General features: G+C 36.6%; 1 protein-coding gene across 1 annotated transcript; it reads left to right on the top strand.

Moving 5' to 3' along the window:
* Positions 1-1,490: 1,490 nt before the first annotated feature.
* On the top strand, positions 1,491-18,931 carry col8a1b (collagen, type VIII, alpha 1b). The gene is made up of 5 exons (XM_060859587.1): positions 1,491-1,622; positions 13,504-13,798; positions 15,352-15,387; positions 15,477-15,512; positions 15,663-18,931. Exons 2-5 carry the CDS (start codon positions 13,507-13,509, stop codon positions 17,561-17,563), a joined length of 2,265 nt encoding a protein of 754 aa, XP_060715570.1. The 5' UTR covers positions 1,491-1,622; positions 13,504-13,506; the 3' UTR covers positions 17,564-18,931.
* Positions 18,932-19,976: the final 1,045 nt, after the last annotated feature.

The following is a 19,976-nucleotide window of genomic DNA, read 5'->3' as shown; positions in this document are numbered from 1 at the left end:
AAAGAGAGAGAGAGAGAGAAAGAAGAATAGAGCTATGTGTGCAGGGACAGATTAGACATCCACCCACTCCATCCACCTATCCTTCTTTTTCGCTTTTGTGTTTCCCATGAAATCAGACCTTAACCCTTGGGTTTCCCTGCCCATCCTTCTCCCACAGTGTCTGCCTTGTCTGCCTTCAGGTTAGTCACTCTGGTGCTCACGGGGGTGGGAGTGAGGCCTGGATAGAGGCAGTCTTCAAAATTATCTCTTGTTTTGGGATCCCAAAAGAGATCCTGATCACTCAGGCCTTTTCCCCTCTTTATTCATAACCCTTCCTTTTGGATTGTTTGGAGCATTAGCAGTGTTCCACCATTCACAGCAACATGTACAGCATGTTCAAGAAAAACTTTCCAATACGATTGGCTGGGATAAACCTCCCATGAGCCAAAACTGTCTCGCAACTCCTGACGTCCGGTCTATACTCTAAAGTTGGGTCTAGGGCAGTACATATGCAAGTAACGTCTAGTATATTCTGTATAATGGTAGGAAAGTACTGAAATAGAAAAGGGAGGTTTCAAAGATAAGGCCAGAAAGTGTTAAGACAGTTGGTAGGTACTCAGTTGACATAAGTGCTCTTGGCAGAAAGGTTAATGGCCCATGGAAGTCGTGGCCTAATGAATAGAGAGTTTGACTCCTAACCCTAAGGTTGTGGGTTCGAGTCTCGGGCCAGCAATACCACGACAGAGGTGCCCTTGAGCAAGTGTGTGTTCACTGCTCTGTGTGAATGGGTTAAATGCAGAGAACTTTGGATGGGTTAAATGCAGAGAACGAATACTTCTACTACTACTATGTCACCATACTTAGCTGTATGTCAATGCTTACATAGATACAACCATATCACGCAGGGACATGCTGTGGAGCTTCCTGGTGTGAGCTGGAACCTGAAATGCTTCAGGCTTGTGATGTTTTATTCTCATGAACAGGTCCAGGGCTGAGAGCAAGATGGCAGGTGGTAACATTACAACACAAACAAAAACATATTTTTGATACCGGCTGGAAATGGGAAGCAGCTGCTGGACACAGATCCCAGACAGATCCTCCTTGTCCTCCTGTTCACAGCAGTTGTGTGCTGCAGTGTTCTTAATATTCTCCTTTTTATTATTATTATTATTATTATTATTATTATTATTATTATTATTATTATACATACTCTTACACTGCTTCTTGGATAAGAAGAAACAAGTCTATGACCAAGTGTCCAATCACGCTGTCTTTCTACAATACAACAATGATAGAATTAAACCTTGTTTTAAAAGGTATTACATCTGAGTCTCTCACTCATATTTACTCCAATCTTTCTTTCTTTCTTTCTTTCTTTCTTTCTTTCTTTCTTTCTTTCTTTCTTTCTTTCTTTCTTTCTTTTCCATATTTACTTTTCTCCATCTTTCTCTCTCCTCCTTCTCTGTGAATGGGCCAGATCCCTCCCACCTGCCCATAAAAGTCTCCAGCATGCTGAGTGCGGTTTATAACCACAGTTTGGTTTTTGCATCCTTCTACTGCAGTTCTACTTCACAGAGAGGAAAAAGAAAGAGTTAGAGAGAAAGTGAGAGAAAGAGTGAGGGACAGCAGTAGAGAAGAAAGAGGTAAGCAGAACCTGATGCATGTACTGTATAAACTGAAAACATGAGTGAAGTGAATTCTTCCTGTTTGCGATTCAGCCGGCTGTGGTTCGGATTATCTGGCTCCTCTGAATAGTTGTGTAACACGGACACAGCCATGGGAAACCAGTGATGCTCGGAATGCTTTGCCTGTTAGATCTGTTTCATAACCAAGGTGTTTATAGCTGCACAGGAAGCTTAGATCCGAATTTGAGAATCAGGCCGATGTTGGCTTGTTGGTTAGACGTCATATTTGACATATTTTCCTGTCTGATTCGTTGTACAGTATATGACATAACTGATTTCTCCTTTAATGCTCTTTATGGAAGGTCAAAACACTTATTAAGACCATTATATAAAATTTCTTAGCTGATCTGCATTAGGTCCCGACTACCATACTGTATTTGCTGCATCAATTAGCAAAGTGACTAGCAAAAATTAGCCAACATGGCTGATTACTAGGTAAAAACGAATTGTGAAATAGTTCTGCAGTTTATGTTAAAAAGGTTAAACCAAGGTGCAGCATTAAGGTAAACTTAGAGATTATGCAAAAAGCCCCATCTGCAGGTTTGATGATCAGTTCATCTTTTGGATAACCCAATAGATAAAATGTTTAAAATCCAAGCTGAGGGGTGGCCCTGGCAGTGAATGGAGCACTGCTCAGTTTCTGTCCTCTGTGTCTACGTGACTCATTTATAACAGGTGTTTTTAATAAAGCCATATTTTTATGTAAATTAAACCTTCTGGTAGCCTAATTCCTGGGAATTACATTTGTCTACCAGTAGCAAGTAGTTCTTGTCTAGTTTCATTTGAAAATATGTTTTGAATTTTTAAACTTGTGTTGCTAAGAGTATGTGGAGACACAGGGATTGTGTCCGAATAAACAAGGTCCTGGGAACCGACCAGCATTTTACAGTGCAGAGAAGTATCCTGAACAGCGATTCCTAACGGAATATTTTGCAAATTAGAAGTTAATCTTAAACTAACACAAGATCACCAACATTCCACCACAAACATTAGCTAGCAGTCTAGCATTAAATGATCTCCATAAAGAATTCTAGCTTGTTTTTGTTGGAAAATACATGAATGTTAGACTAATCTTGCTATATACAGTTAGCTCACATTAGTAGGAAAAATCCAAACCTCAACAAACTCTTCAAAATCTTCAATAGCTAGTTAACATTAGAAAAAAGTTTCCAAACAGTGTTAGAGCTAATTATAGAGTAAATCCTGAAACAAAAGCAAGCTATATCTCCAAAACATCTCTTGTTGAATAGCCCTCATTGGCTAATGTTAGAAATATGTTCCTCAACATACAGTACAAAAAATATATGAACAATGCTAACCAGGTAATATTCGAGATAAAAATGATTCAATCATGTGTAGAGTGTATTAAAATTAAATTATCATTAAAAAACATTGAGAAAAGATCCATGAATGAGGCCAGGAAGCTAAAATTAGAACTAATATTAGAACTAATAAGGTCATAGAAAGAATGCTTGTGGAAAAATCTTAACATAAAAGAGAAAATATTGCCAATGAAAGATTCCTACAGTAGCTTTAGCTCATGTAAAAAAAAATGTCCTCAAATCTAGCCAGCTAATTATACAGATAATCTTTCAATTTTAGCTGTACTATCCTTAAACAAAAGCTAGTGAGTAGTAAAAAAAAAATTAAAAAAACCATTCTCAAACAATGCTAGTTAGCTAATTATACAGAAATCATCCAAGTAGAACAGTAGAAGCTGGTCCATGCTAGACAATGCTAGAAACTTCATGTCATTAAAAGCCAGTGTAGAAAGATTTCTAGCAGACATTTTGGCTGAGGTAGTCAACCATCAGTGATTTGTATTATCATATATATAAATAAATATTTTTTTCCCCGAATGATAACTGTATCAATAACATCATGGATGTTATATAAAGCACAAGTCAATTGTTGAGGGTTAAATACTTGTTTTACCTCTCTATCATTCTCCCTCTCTCTCTCTTCTACCCTGCTTTCTCTCTCTCTCGTATTTATATTTATGACAGTTGTACTTGTTTGTACAGAACTAAACACAGGCCATAGGGGTGAAAGCATGTGCTTATTCAACCACATGGCCAGCGTTCCTTCAGGTTCCATACCAAATAAATCTGTCACTATGTGTTTGTCCAGTAGAGTACTGTAGCCTTTGCCCCGAGAATGATTTATGACGAATAGCTGAAATATCTGCGGGATTTTTTTTTTTTATGCAACATGAAATGCGTCAGTATCCTCTAAAGCAGGTACAACTAAGCTGCCATGCTCTCCTTCTTTCCTCCATTTATCCATTTTCCAGAGGAAACACCTGTAAAATGTTCGTGTGTGTGCACGTGTTCAGGATTTTAGTGAGAGGTTCTGGATTATTATGGAGTTTGGAAAATGAGCTTGGCCTTGTCCTTGTTTGTTCTCTGGCTGGTGAAGAAACTTGACCCTATTCATAATGAGAATGAAAAAAAAAAAAATCCTCACCCAATTCTTATTATTTACAAAAGTGCTGATACTGGAGATTATTTCATTAAACGTTCAATCAATATCTCGTTACGTGGAATTTCACAATATTTTCAATAGATTAATGGATTAATGTGTCTATACCTGCTGACCAATCATCATCAAGAACTCAACAGCACCAGGGTGACAGTGAAATAACAGTCACAGGATATAACAAGACAAAATGTGTGTGTGTGTGTGTGTGTGTGTGTGTGTGTGTGTGAGAGAGAGAGAGAGAGAGAGAGAGAGAGAGCACAACATAGAGAGACAGACAAGCAGATAGAAAGAAAGAAAGAAAGAAAGAAAGAGATAGACAGGTAGATACATTAAGATTAGGCAAGAAAGGGACAGATATATAAGGGATAGAGCAAGAAAGTAAAAGTGAATATAAGAAAAATATGGGTAAAAAGAGAGACAGGTAGACAAAGAGAGATAGAGAGTGATAAAGAGAGGCAAAAACTGTGAGAAAGAAAGAGACAGATGGGAGAAAGAGAAAGGCACAAAAGAGAGACAGAAAGAAGAAAGAGAAGGAGAGAATAAGACAGAGCCAGACAGAAAAAAAAGGAAGAGAGAGACAGACAGACAGATAGACATATATAGAGAATGCAGAAGAGACAGAGAGACAAAGAGAGAATTGGACGGCGTGAAAAAGCAAGAGAGAAAAATAGATAAAGTCAGAAAGAGACAGACAGATAGACAGACAGATGCAGAGAGAATGTTTTTTACGGCTTCAGTTGTGTCGTTGGCTCATGGTCAATTTCCGTCAGCTGATTCTACATTCCTGCACTGTCAGGATGATCACACACACACACACACACACAGAAATATGTGCACACACACACATAAAATGATGCTTGCTGAAGATTGTGGGTCTTGCAAAATGAAAAGAGAGAGAGAGAGAGAGAGAGAGAGAGAGAGAGAGAGAGAGAGAGTGTGTACGTGCAAAGAAGTTAAGTTTATGAAGTTGAGATGTTTTGTGCAAGTATTCTCTCAACCTCTCTTGCTTGCACACTCCCATTGTGTCCAGTGGTCTGGCTTAAGGAGTGTGTGTATGTGTGCGTTTGTGTGTATATGTGTGTGTTTTTTCCATGTTTTCCGGGTTTGTCATTGTCTTTATTCATGCTTGTTTTCTAGTAGGTCTGGTGTTCACACGGTTGTGTGGCTGTTTCCACACTATGCAGCTCTATTATGCAGAATTTGATTTCAAGTATGTTTGAGTTGCACGCACACACACACACACACACGCACACGCACACACACAGTAGCCTAGCTTTGCACTCTGCTGACCTCTGTAGGAACGTGTGCTTGTGTGCATGTGTATGAATGTATACGTGTGTGTGAACCAGTTTAAAGCAGTTCTCTCAAAAAATGCACTCAGATATGTTGACCAGTTGGTTCATTTTGTTGAAAGGATCTGAGACACAGCTTCACTATATAATGATGTTTAAAAAAACATAAATAATAAAAAAAAATGATTAAAAAATTAAATAGTATGTAATTAAATGAATTAAATACTAGCCTAATAAAGGAAGGGTTCAAAAATGAATCAAATATTAACAAAGTATAGTAATAAAGTATTTTTACTTTTTATAAGTGAGGATAATTGAAATGAAATATTTGGACTCGTACATAATTATTTATATTTATATTTACAAGAAAAAAAATCCACAAATTTTATATTTAACAATAGCTAGTTATTAGAAAAAGTTTCCAATCAGTGCTAGAGCTAATTACAGAATAAATCCCTAAACAAAAGCAAACTTAGATTAGACCCCCCCACCCCCCAAAAAAAAAAAAAAAAAAAAAAAAAAAAAAAAAAAAAAAAAAAAAACCTAGATAACTATTGTTTAAAATCCCTACAGTGGCTAATATTTGAAACAAGTTCCTTAAAATACTAAAGATATATGAACAGAGATAACACTTAAAATGATTTAATTATAAGAATTATCTAAGAAAGATAGCTACAGTAGCAATAGTGAAAATCCCCAAGCTACCTACCATAAGAAAAGTGTCTTTAAATAAAATGACTATTTTAGAAAAGTTCCATGAATGAAGCTAGCTAGCTAATATTAGAGCTAATATTAAAACTATTTAGTTAATAGAAAAAAAAATCCTAATAGAAAAAGTTAGCATACAAGAGAAAATATTTGGACTCATACATAATTTTATTTTCAAGAAAAAACTATTATTTTTACTATTTCAGTATATCTTACTGTATCAGAAAGTTGAAACTGTAAACTGTTCAAAGTGAGTGTTTCAGTAAACAGTAAACTGTTCCCAGTAACTGTTCCCAGTGAGTGTTTCAGTAAACAGTGAACTATTCCCAGTGAGTGTTACATTAAACTGTTCCTAGTGTGTGTTTAACTAAACTGTTCCTGGTGTTTCACTAAACTGTTCCCACTGAGTGTTTCAGTAAACAGTAAACTGTTCCCAGTGAGTGTTTCACTAAACTGTTCCTGGTGTTTCACTAAACTGTTCCCAGTGAGTGTTTCAGTAAACTGTTCCCAGTGAGTGTTTCAGTAAACTGTTCCCAGTGTGTGTTTCAGTGAACAGTAAACTGTTCCCAGTGAGTGTTTCATTAAACTGTTCCTAGTGTTTCAGTAAACTGTTCCCAGTGAGTGTTTCAGTAAACTGTTCCCAGTGAGTGTTTCACTAAACTGTTCCTAGTGTTTCAGTAAACTGTTCCCAGTGTGATTCAGTGAACAGTAAACTGTTCCCAGTGAGTGTTTCACTAAACTGTTCCTAGTGTTTCACCAAACTGTTCTCAGTGAGTGTTTCAGTGAACAGTAAATTGTTCCCAGTGAGTGTTTTAGTAAACTCTTCCCAGTGTGTTTCAGTAAACAGTAAACTGTTCCCAGTAAAAGTTTCAGTAAACTGTTCCCTGTAAGAAAGCTTCTGCTTTCATGTAACCTGCTAATTCAAACCTTGCTTATAATTATAAGGTTGATAATGGTGTTTTTTAAAAACCTAATCGTGGAAAGTTTGGGTAAAAGAGAGTTTTTATTTGGGAATTAGGCTACAGGGTGGATCATATCGCAGATAATTATGGGTGAAATTGCTGCGCATGTTTTCCTCTGGCTAGCTCCAGTGGATTTGCTGTCAAACCCCAAGAACACGAAGTAACAAAAGCTCCTCTTTTCATTTTTGGATTTGCGTCTTGGCTACTTAACTCCACCTTTGGCTCAGAGTAAAGAAGACCTTTAAACGATTGGCTGATTTCAATTCAGATAAATATGTTAATGAACAGACCATGAATGTGACATGACTAGGCATAAACAGGCATTTTAATTAAAAATTATTATGAATTGATGTGTTAAAAAAAAGATTAATTTCATTATGTATATATTTATTTTTTTATAAAGCAATAAATATAAGTTTAATTGTGATCATCTTTTTAAATTCTGTTCAATTCTAGTGAATTTTAGTGTGTACTCACTATTTGAACTGATGTGCTATCACTCACCCCATGTAACGTTATTTATATTTTAGTGTAATTTATTTTTTAATTACTTCAACATTGGATATTATAAAGCAGAAATATATATACAGTATATTTAAGTTTATGATGCTAATTCATGTTTAATCTATTCAACAGTAGAAATGATACAGATTAAGTTGAAAAGCATACCATTGTTGATATGGTTGATATTTTACCGTAAGGAGATTTATTAACATTTAACATTTATGGAAGGAGACTCCAGTGTCAGTGCTTTTGATTATTTTCCTGTAACAATATGAAAATGTATAATTTCGGCTTCATCATTTCGATCTCATCCGTCCACAGAGACTAAATAGGAACGATTGACTAACCATTACTGGTTTTATTCAACTCGCAAATCAAACACAAATGAGTGTTTTATTCTTTAGGTAATACAGCCAAATTGTTTTTACTACCAAATCTATAACCCTGCAGCTGTACAAGTGTGAAAGGTTTTGTGACGGTAAGTTTGTTTTATTTTCCATTAAACACAGAGTTATGAATATTCATTGGTGATATGAGACGTTTTGGCTTTTGCTTCATATTTTCCAGCAAACCCTTTTTTATTTATTTATTTTTTGACATGGTGCTAGTGATGCAGGAAGGATGTGCGATTCGGTTTAACAGTGTGTGTGAGATTATTTGGATTAGGATCATTTTACTTACACACACACACACACGCGCACACACACACACACACACACACACACAACGTGCTGCTGTGTTAAGCAATTGAACTACAGTCACACCATTATGTTATTTGCTTGCATCTGTAATACGAATAATTCACTAATTTTTCATTCTTTAAAATGTCTTCTATGAAATTATATGAAAATACTGTACAAGCATAACCTACAAACACATCATATGCTTCAACTGAACTATGATATGATTTGTGACATATCATTGCTTTTTACAAAATTAGTGTGTCTCCAAAATTGTTAGTGTGTTAACATTTTTATACAGTCTAAAGCTAATAGTTAAATATTATTTACAGCCATGGAACAAGGTTTAGAGATTTTTTTCAGTATGAGCTTTTTATTAATAAAACACAACATTGGTTTGTAACAGTTAATGTAGCTGAATTTGTTACAACCGAATAATATTTTAGAAATGAATCATAAATTAACAATTAAATTAAAACTTTTACATTTTTTAATTTCTTTATTGAACAATTAAAAAAAAAAAATTAGAGAGCAAAATGTCTTCAATATATAACATGTGTTAACTTGGAATTACAAATAAGATCATTTGGCTTAGCTAACTAAGAGTTGACTCTTAAATGACTCCTTACCACATTTCTTTTTCTAAACTGGAGAAAATATAATTTTTTATAATTTTGACAGGCAATTTTTATCATGTTGCATTTATTTATACATGAACTTTTACTAAACCTTTAAAATAAATAATTTTTTGTTGTTGTTTTAAAAAATATATGTAGATCTTGGTAATATGACTCTTTACACTTGGTAATATGACTCTTTACATTTTATAACAAATGACATTACTATAGTAGACTATTCACGTATGTGCACAAGCAAAAGAATTTCTTTTGCTGTGCTATTGTGATACTGCAGTCTAAACTGTCTCTTAACTTTGTTGGTTTACAAGCTTCTTCACTAACACTGTAAAATCTTGAATGTGATGATACCACGTATGCTGAATCACCATGTTCAACAAATCATGGAATTGAACTGCAGTCAAATTTGAAAGCCACATAAAAGTTTTTTACTTGGTAGTACAGTATGTACAAATACTGGAATACTTTCCTGCTCATTCACTATGCTAATTCTTTACTGCATAGTTCTGCATTTTAGTGTGGAAATTTACAACCAAACGTTTTCTATCATCCCTTTCCAAATCGGTACACGATCATTCACAGCTGAAGCCTTCAGTTCTGTTAAAGGGTTGCTGAAATCTTTTGTGGACACACTGCAGACCCTCAGTGCCACTTTTGACATTGAAAAGAAGTCATAAATGTGGCCTTGGATGTCTACGTTATGAACCTGTTAAAGTGGTAATCTCAAATCTCTTCGTTTTCTCATATTCGTCTTAGAAATCATGCCAAACACAAGTGATTAGCACGCTGTCTAATCGCCCAAACACCTCGTCTGTCCTCCTCTTTGTATTAAAGAAAGAAATCAGATCACACGTATGGCTTTAATAAATCATACGAATTGGCAGTTGTCCGCTGTTCTGACAAGCAAGCCGAGATTTCTCCGTCATACGTAGCTGCTCTGTGGTTTAACAACCCTCATATTTTTCGTTTTTGTGCATAATGTGGTTGCTGTGGTCATGTCTGCTCCAGTGAGTGTTACATTTTGGTGAAAGCACCTACATAAGGCCATCATAAAGCATGTATAATTAATGCCATATTGGAGAAGTCATAGTACGTGACATGGTCAGATCAGTACCCTTATCACACTGGGAAACTTTTATAGCTATTAATATACGTTCTCATAGCAATAAAAGTGTATATATATATATATATATATATATATATAAATATATATATATATATATATATATATATATATATATATATATATATATATATATTTATAAACTAGGTACTAGTGTTCAAAAGCTACACAGGCACAATATAAATATCTTAATTATTAGGTACTAGTGTTCAAAAGCTACACAGGCACAATATAAATTATCTAAATTATCTTAACAAAATATACGATCCAAAGTGCAAAACCATCTATAATAGCTCTCAGGATTTACACACAACACAAGGTAATCTGAAGGCTTTGCATATTAGAGAATTTCCCTGAGCAGTTTATATAGAGAACAACAAAGACATTTACAGTACAGTAAGTGTGTGTGACTAAAACCCCAAAGATTGTGACTCTTTTTGGCATGGACGGAAGCTTTCATGAGTCTCTCTTACAATTTACTGTATACTTGCTATGAAATATGAAGAAGATTCTAACTTAAAGTTGAATTTTTAAAATCATATTTTTAGTGTTCAATCAAGTTAAATCCAGGCTTTAGGTTAGGGTTAGATTAGGGTTAGGTTAGGGTTAGATTAGGGTTAGGGTTAGATTAGGGTTAGGGTTAGATTAGGGTTAGGTTAGGGTTAGGGTTAGATAATATTATCGTTATCCTAAAAGGTATAATGGGTGGCCCTGGAAAGCAAAGGTGGGAGTAAATATACAGATATTTACTTTATTATTGGAAAAGACTTGGATTTGATGCTTTCTTCTAGGCCTATTCAGATCATTTTTTTTCTTTCTTTCCAGAAAACCACTTTTGACAATTTTTGTGGCTGTAAATTTACTGTAATTTCTAGTAAACATGAGAAGCTGATGTTAAGATAAGATATACTGTACCTTTATTCGTCAGACAATGGGGAAATTTCTCTGTTACAGCAGCAAAGAGAAAGAAATGCAAGTATATAAAAGAATAGAGACATAATATAGTATACAGTATATACACAAAACAATGTATATATATAGAGAAGAAAAAATAAATGTTAACTATAAACTTGTCTAATGTTGCCTATATTTATAGAATTTATTTAGTCATTTATTTAAAATAGACTAAGGTTACAGTATCTAGTCTGTTATATTAAATATATATATATACATATATATATATATAAACCCCTAAGACCAGTGGTGGCAGCCCAGCTTGAGGATTTATGGTTCCCATGTAATCAAGCCTAAACTCATAGAAATATATGTATAAAGGTTCCTTAATATTTCACTGGATAATTAATTGTATTTGACAAAATGTAGCCTTGTAATAGTTGGAAAACAATGTAATTAAGTAATCCGTGTTTATACTGGATGCTTGGGGACCCTAGAAAGGTAAAAGGTACCTAATGGATATCTTTCTTTAAATGAGCGATTTCTTTCAAAACAATAACGTACTATTTAAAAAAAATCTGATAATTAATTAACTAATAATTAATTCAATATTGTTATATAAAAAAACAGCTTTAATCAAATAAAATACATTCTTACTAGTGTTTGAAAAAGTATGAAAAATGACAAATTATATATTTTTTAACTTAATGTGAAAAACATTTTTGGGATTTTTTCCAAATATACAAGTGGCACTCAAAATTTGGGGGGCAACTGGACAATTTATTTCTGGCTTAAACACTTTTACTTGAGCAATTCATCATTTGCATTTGGAACTCGCCCAGTTAAGTTCTGTTTTTCTATGAATGAGGTGTCAAAATGTGTTCCAGATTAGCCCTTGTTTCCACTGCCAGTAAAACTCAATGCAAGACATTCTCTCAGAGAATAAAGAGTGCTTACATTTGCTGGAGTACTATCCATTGCTGTGTTATTTCTACACTATTCATTCAGTATTAGCTGTTCCTGCTCTTGGAAATTAAAATAGTGCACCTTTGAGTTTAGTGTCAAATAAAATCAGGTGTGATAGAGGAGAAAAGAAAGAAACCATGTTGTGTTGCTGTTATCTGGGATTTGAGGTTGTTGTGTGACTAACTCCAGCGCACCCCCACCCCCCCACCTCCAAATACACAAACATACACATTCATACAACTATATAATCTGTGAGGTATTTGTAGATTTCTAGGACACTACATCTACAGGGCCTTCTGTTTAGAACAGAGACTGGGTGTGCCTTATTTCTAAACTCATTCAGCATAGAAGACTTTAAGTAATCACATTTTAACCAGACTTGTGAGTACTAAACTAAACGTACAGGCTTCAGGTGGAGACTTATTGTCGATTACTTTATTGCTAATATAGTCACAGTGTTTAGTTAAAATTTATGAACTTGGTAACAATCAGGCTTGCAACCTTACATTTTGCGACACCTTTTGGTTAGAGGAGTTTATGATCTATGTCAAGTTTTTTTTGCCTTCTTGCCTTAAGAGAGGCAATAGAGAGTATATTGTTTATAGCTACTTTAACATGAGAACACAATATAATTCATTCATTCATCTTCTACCGCTTATCCGAACTACCTCGGGTCACGGGGAGCCTGTGCCTATCTCAGGCGTCATCGGGCATCAAGGCAGGATACACCCTGGACGGAGTGCCAACCCATCGCAGGGCACACACACACACTCATTCACTCACGCAATCACACACTAGGGACAATTTTCCAGAGATGCCAATAAACCTACCATGCATGTCTTTGGACCCCCCCCCGACCCTGGAGGTGTGAGGCGAACGTGCTAACCACTAAGCCACCGTGACCCCCTACAATATAATTCCACCACATTAAATGTAACAAAAGATATATAAATGTATAACTTGCAGTACTTTAATACATTAAGAAATGTTGGTGAATTTCTGATATAAAATTAATAAAATGCATACGGACATCCTGTTAGAGCAAAAAACTTTGGGATCATAAACTGAGGTAAATTTACCTCAATATACCAACCGATCATTGATTATTTTCCCCTAAGCAGCCCAACCTATTTTGTATTTTTCTATTCATCCATGTCTCAGCAACATATTTTTGTAATGGTTGACAAATGATTTGAAACACAAAAAGAGCATCTGTGGAAATTCATATTATGCTTTACTTTGCAACATGACTGTGAGCTGCAGAAATGACAGCATCAACACACACAAATCCCAAATCTTTATTAAGGCTTTAGTTTAATTGTTTAAGCAGTTCACCTTGGCAGAAATGAGAAGATATAAATTTTTACCAGCTGAACTGCATACAAGGGACATATTTTTCAAAAGTTGTCAATCCTTTATCTTAGCGAGAGAAAAGGAACACCATGTTATGTTCCTTTTGACTAAAACAATGCCCTTGGGAAGTTCACTGGACTTCATACTAGAACATTTTGGTCTACTAAATGTCAAATCTGCTATTGCTATATTTAAACAAAGAGCATGTGCATCAATTTCTCACCCTTCTTCCATTCTGCAGTACATGGCCATGCATATCCACTCTGCCTGTGGATTTGCCTTGGTGGTACAACTTTACCTGCTGCATCATGCTAAAGCAGGGGCATATTATGGACACCAGCAGCTTGCCCACCAAAACCAACCACTGCCGCAGTTACCTCACACGCCAATGGGCAAGGAAGGGATACCCCAACAGCAATACATAGGGAAAGAGTTGCCTCATCTGCAATATGGAAACGATATGGCTATGCTCCCATACTATGGAAAGGAACAGCTACAGATGCCCTTTCCTTTGGCAAACCCCAGTCTAGGCAAAGGTATGAATATAGTTTAAAAATAGAAAATCATATCAATGAATACAGTGGCTTAATTTTCTGCAGTTGTCTGCATCATATGTGTACATTAATATGCAACCTTTTGTGCTAGGACATACTGTTAGTAAAATTTAGATTATAATGAAGGTGGTGCTTTTCAGGTTTCACAATTAATTTGTTCCAGACACTACAGCACAGCAGGTAGTCTTTCAACATTTCTTCTATAGACGTTTTTGTTTTAGTCTTGCCCACATTTACGTCATTAAGCCGTTGCTTGCCATCTCGTGATACAATGATGCCACTGAAAAGCTAATAAGTTAAATTGAATGAACTTGCCTGCTTTTGCCAAAACAAATATAATCTAGGAACTGTGACATGCACATGGTTCACCCACACAATAATTCACATTCTTAACAATCATATATAATTAAAGACAATTAAGTGGTAACTTGTACCACTTTAACCACTTGGAGACTATGACATGGCCTGGTTTGCACTCAGGTCTCCATCGTTGATCATTAAACATTTGATGGTTTTGGCTGGAATGAATTAGTCTTGAATCTAAAATAAATTCAGAAATGACACTGATTTATAACAATAAAAATAATAAAACAATAATAAAAAGATGACTATATGAGGAGCTCTTTTCCAAAACGCTATAAATCCATTTTAATAGTTTTTATGAAAATGACTTTTTTTTTACCTAGACCCACAAATTTAGTTTATATTCAATTTATCCTGTTAAAATGGTCTGTTTGCTCAGTCTGAACATGTTAAACAGTGATTGTTAAATGAAACAACAATTTTGTTGAATATAAATTCTAAGTTTCTTTTTATTTTTTTCCAAAACGCTATAAATCCATCCTTTATTTAAAAAAAAAAATATATATATAAATAAATATATATATATATATATATATATATATATATATATATATATAAATAAATATATATATAAGAGACATAAACCAACAAGAGAACATGCAACATATGACATCAGGGAAATAAATAACTTTATTAAGAATAGAAATAATCTCCTACACTCATTTTGAAGACTGCGCACAAACAAACATCTCTCGCCTCAGACCGCCACCATGTTGGATTGCGTCAACGCTCACCGAATTCTGATTGGTCGAGAGAGGACATATAGCGTTTAGGCAAAAAACAGGTTTGGCACTTATCGCGGTTTGGAAAGGAACTGCATTGCAGTACAATTTAAACAAGGAAATATAGCGTTTTGGCATGAAACATTAATGGAGCAGTATATAGGTTCACAACACAACAAAATGTCACTGTTGCCTAAGGCTTGCTTATTAATGATAAAAAAAAAAAAGGTTGAATTAAAAATGACCTGTACATATACATAACTGAAAAGCAGAGAAAGCTGTCACTTACTAACAGTTTCAGTCTTGAAGCCAAGCAGCCATCTCCAGTAAATTATAGATTACCGTGTTATAACCAATACTTAATTATATATGGGGAAAAAATGATCCACTGTACTTTTCTGCTTATATCCCATGTACAGCACAAATCTATATATCACATTCTCTCCTCAGGTGAAAACATTTTCAGAGGACAGAAAGGTCCATCAGGTAAACGTGAATATCTATCAATTTTTCAATTATTACAAAACATAACTCTTTGAATAACGTGTATTTATAATATTGCATTTTCTCATCAGGTGAGAATATTTTTCGGGGTCAGAAAGGTCCTTCAGGTGAGATACTGTGCTATACTTTATTTATACTGTATATATTAATACCAAGATGTTCCTTTTCAAAAATTACATATATAGCACAAACACTTTGCATTCTCCTCACATACTCTACTTTTTTCCTTCTCATATAATATTGCATTCTCCTTTCAGGTGAAAATATTCCCAGAGGACAGAAAGGTCCTGCAGGCGAAGCTGGGCCTATGGGACCTCGTGGACCTCCAGGTCAGCCTGGACAACCAGGTCAGGGAATTCCAGGACCTCCTGGGAAACCAGGGCTACCTGGTGCTCCAGGTCCCCCTGGGATTGGAAAACCTGGTATGCCAGGCTCACCAGGAAAACCTGGAGTAATTGGCTTGCCAGGGCCAAAAGGTGACTTTGGACCAGGAGGTGGTGTTGGTCCAGTAGGATTGCCAGGACCTCAAGGTCATCCAGGCCCACCTGGGTTGCCAGGTCTGCCAAAAACAGGTGCACAGGGATTACCAGGACAGCCTGGATTTCGTGGAGAGCCTGGACAAAAGGGTGCTCCAGGGATTCCTGGGCTTCCAGGACCTAAAGGTGATTTTGGACTTGGTCTTCCAGGATTACCAGGAGTAAAAGGACCACCTGGGCCTCCAGGGATACCAGGTCCAGGAGGATTACCAGGAGTTGGAAAGCCAGGTCTAAATGGGTTACCTGGGGCCCAAGGGGGCCCTGGTAAACCAGGTCTTCCGGGGGAGCAAGGGTTACAGGGCCCTCCTGGTGAAGAGGGACAACCAGGGCCACCAGGCTTACCAGGTATTGGGAAACCTGGTTTGGATGGTTTTCCAGGGCCACCTGGTCTACCAGGTGGAAAGGGAGAGTCAGGCCCACCTGGTTTTCCAGGAGGTCCAGGGTTACCTGGAATTGGCAAACCTGGATACCCTGGACCAAAAGGTGACAAAGGACATGGTGGCTTACCTGGACCTTCAGGTCTGAAAGGTGAGAAAGGTCATGGTGGATTTCCTGGAATGATTGGCCCACCTGGACCAGGTGGTCTTCCTGGTCCATCTGGTCCCATGGGACCCCCAGGTGGCATTGGCTTCCCTGGACCAAAAGGAGAGGGTGGTGAAGTTGGACTAAAAGGACCAGTAGGTCCCCCAGGTGAACCAGGTCCTCCAGGACTCCCGGGAAAATCAGGGCTTCCAGGAGAAGGTGGGCAACCAGGGCCCAGAGGCTTACCAGGACCTTTTGGGCCTCAGGGTGAAAATGGACACAAAGGTTTTCCTGGTCTCCCGGGGGCTTCTGGCAAGCCTGGACCAAAAGGGGAAGGTGGTCAACCAGGAGAAAAAGGTAGCCAAGGGCCAATAGGAATCCCAGGATTCATGGGGCCAAGTGGACCAATTGGGCCCCCTGGACTGCCTGGACCAAAGGGAGAATATGGACCACCAGGGAAGCCCGGACCACCAGGTGAAGGAAAGGCTGGTTTACCAGGCCCAATGGGTCCATCAGGAAAACCGGGTCCAGGTGGATTTCCAGGTAAACCTGGAATACCTGGCCTTCCTGGTCCTCCTGGTCCACCTGGACCTCCATCTGGTGATGGTGCTGTTCTTCCTGAAATGGGTCTAGGACTTGATGGGGCCAAACAAGGATCCTATAAGAAAATCAAGCCTGGTGAATTCAGTGGCAGGCATTTTCTTGAGATGCCTGCCTTTACTGCTCAGCTAACCACACCATTTCCACCTGTTGGAACACCCGTGGTCTTCAATAAGATCTTGTATAATGGCAACCACAACTACAACCCTCAAACTGGCATTTTCTCCTGCAGTATACCAGGTATTTACTATTTTGCATACCATGTCCACTGCAAAGGGGGCAATCTGTGGGTGGCTCTGCAAAAGAACAATGAACCAGTCATGTACACATATGATGAGTGCAAAAAAGGTTTTCTGGATCAAGCATCAGGAAGTGCAGTACTGCCTCTGCAGTCTGGAGACTCGGTTCATGTTCAGTTACCATCAGATCAAGCTCCTGGACTTTATGCTGGTCAATATGTCCATTCGTCATTCTCTGGATATTTATTATACCCAATGTAATGCGTCAGATGTGTCCCTCACAAGTCAGTGGTGGAAATCAAAAAAATGCACATGCCTGCTATCAAAAAGTGATGAGTGGAAATGAAAAGCACAGTAATTCAGTGAAATTGACTTTCAGTGTTGAGTGTTCTTTGGAAATGAAGATTTGTCTAAAAATTTGCGTGATTTAACTTGTCTATTGGCAGTACCAGAAGACAAAAATCCATTAAAACTGAATCTGAATATATTTTTGTAAGTGACTCGGTTTGGAGTTGTGTTTCACCATGCAGTTTACATACAGGCTATGAATAAAATAGCCATTCAAATAGCAAAGACACACTATTCCACATATTACCTGCCAGTATTTACATAATACAGGGATAATATCAGCTAATAGCATATTTCATAGCATATTTCAGTTTTTTTTTTTCTTCCATACACATTCATTACAATAATCTATACATATGTTCAATGTACTCTCACTCTTGTATGGTTCGATCTATTTGTTATGGTATATTTTGCTTTTCCAGTTATCACATCACAGTAGTTTAGATTTTCTATCATCTGTGAATCAGAATTAAACGTTGAAGAAACAAGGTCAGTTTTGTTTACTGATACAACCTGGGGGATATTAATTAAATATGTATATGTGTACATATATCGTTCATGTTTTCTTTCCTTTTTTTTCCTTTCTTTCTTTCTTTCTTTCTTTCTTTTTTTAAATAAACAGGTTCAACGTAGTATCAGTACCATTAGATGCTGAAAAGATTTTTGTGGGGTTCTTTTTCTCTGTATTTATTTTACATTTTTTTGTTTTACTACTGAGTGCTTGAATTTATAAATGTGCAGAAAGAAGATGGAATGTACAAAAAACTAATTCTGTTTTCTAATTTACAGATGGGTGCTAAAGATTTAATTGAGAAACATTGAAGTTTATAGTGTCGGTTTTGAATTTTTTTTAAAATAAAATTTAAATGATTGAAATTATGGATGTATGTGTGATCTGTGTATTGTACATAATGAAAGTAAAGATAAAGAAGGGCTTTTCTTACACCTAACAGAGATATGTATTTTTTTTCTAGATCATTCCTGCTGATTATTTGGCAAAAGCCAAATGTTTATGATTGTTTCATTATCATAAATTCCAGTACGACTTTCGATAAGAATTACGCCGCTTCCCAGATTTCAACCATTGATTTGACAGCTGACCCCAAATTCACATGCATAAAGTAATGTTTGAATATCTCACTAATGAAAATGTTGGACAGACACGCAGATGGTCAGAAAGCAACAACAGACAGACAGAAAATCTGCAATCTGAGTTCCATAAGTCAATAAACTGCAAAGACAGAAGAAATGGAAAATAAAGAAGTGTTTTAGCAGAGATCGTAGCTTGTATGAGTTCTTTCAATCTCCTCTTCTCTATTATAATAAATAGTGTATACCCATTTCTGTCCCATTTTATCCTTAGAAAGATTACTATTCCGCATACATGTCCCATAATAAAATATACACCACAGTATGCAGAATCACAACCTTCTAATAAACTACACATTCTTTCTCCAAACTTCACATCACTTCATTCCCCTCAGCTGTTTACACTGCTTCACTAAATTTTATTATCATATGAATTTCAGTATACAATATAAAATTATAGGGGGGCACGGTGGCTTAGTGGTTAGCACGTTCGCCTCACACCTCCAGGTTTGGGGGTTCGATTGCTGAAGCTGATACGAAGCTGAAGTTAAAACACTTTTACAAAATGTAGCATTAGAGGCTGAGGATCATGGTAAGAAATAGGCTACACACTGATGGGAAAAGACAATTATTTTGTTATTTTGTTATTATTATTTTGATATATAGCACGTATATATATATAGCACGTTCGCCTCACACCTCCAGGGTTGGGGGTTCGATTCCCACCTCCGCCTTGTGTGTGTGTGGAGTTTGCATGTTCTCCCCGTGCCTCGGGGGTTTCCTCCGGGTACTCCGGTTTCCTCCCCCAGTCCAAAGACATGCATGGTAGGTTGATTGGCATCTCTGGAAAATTGTCCGTAGTGTGTGAGTGCGTGAATGAATGAGAGAGTGTGTGTGTGTGCCCTGTGATGGGTTGGCACTCCGTCCAGGGTGTATCCTGCCTTGATGCCCGATGACACCTGAGATACGCACAGGCTCCCCGTGACCTGAGGTAGTTTGGATAAGCGGTAGAAGATGAATGAATGAATGAATGAATGAATGAATATAAAATTATGGTTTCTGTACAAATCCTGCTTAAAGAAGTACACAGTGTATTGTCCTTCAAAACCATGTCTCATGATGCAGTTTGCCAATATTTTAAGGTCAGTCATATTTATTAACATGTCTCTATATATTCATAAAACTCATAAATATAATTTTAATTCCATCATTTTTCTGCAATTAATAAATATATTCG

The sequence above is a fragment of the Tachysurus vachellii genome, chromosome 23, assembly GCF_030014155.1.
Source record: "Tachysurus vachellii isolate PV-2020 chromosome 23, HZAU_Pvac_v1, whole genome shotgun sequence".
In the NCBI taxonomy this organism is placed as follows: Eukaryota; Metazoa; Chordata; class Actinopteri; order Siluriformes; family Bagridae; genus Tachysurus; species Tachysurus vachellii.
Note: the sequence above shows the minus strand (reverse complement) of the source record. Positions and strands in the feature narration are given on the sequence as shown.

Coding starts and splice junctions, on each gene's coding strand:
- col8a1b (XM_060859587.1), top strand. CDS start 13,507: ATGGCCATGCATATCCACTCTGCCTGTGGATTTGCCTTGGTGGTACAA. Junction 15,388..15,476: donor AGGACAGAAAGGTCCATCAG/GTAAACGTGAAT, acceptor TTTTCTCATCAG/GTGAGAATATTTTTCGGGGT. Junction 15,513..15,662: donor GGGTCAGAAAGGTCCTTCAG/GTGAGATACTGT, acceptor TTCTCCTTTCAG/GTGAAAATATTCCCAGAGGA.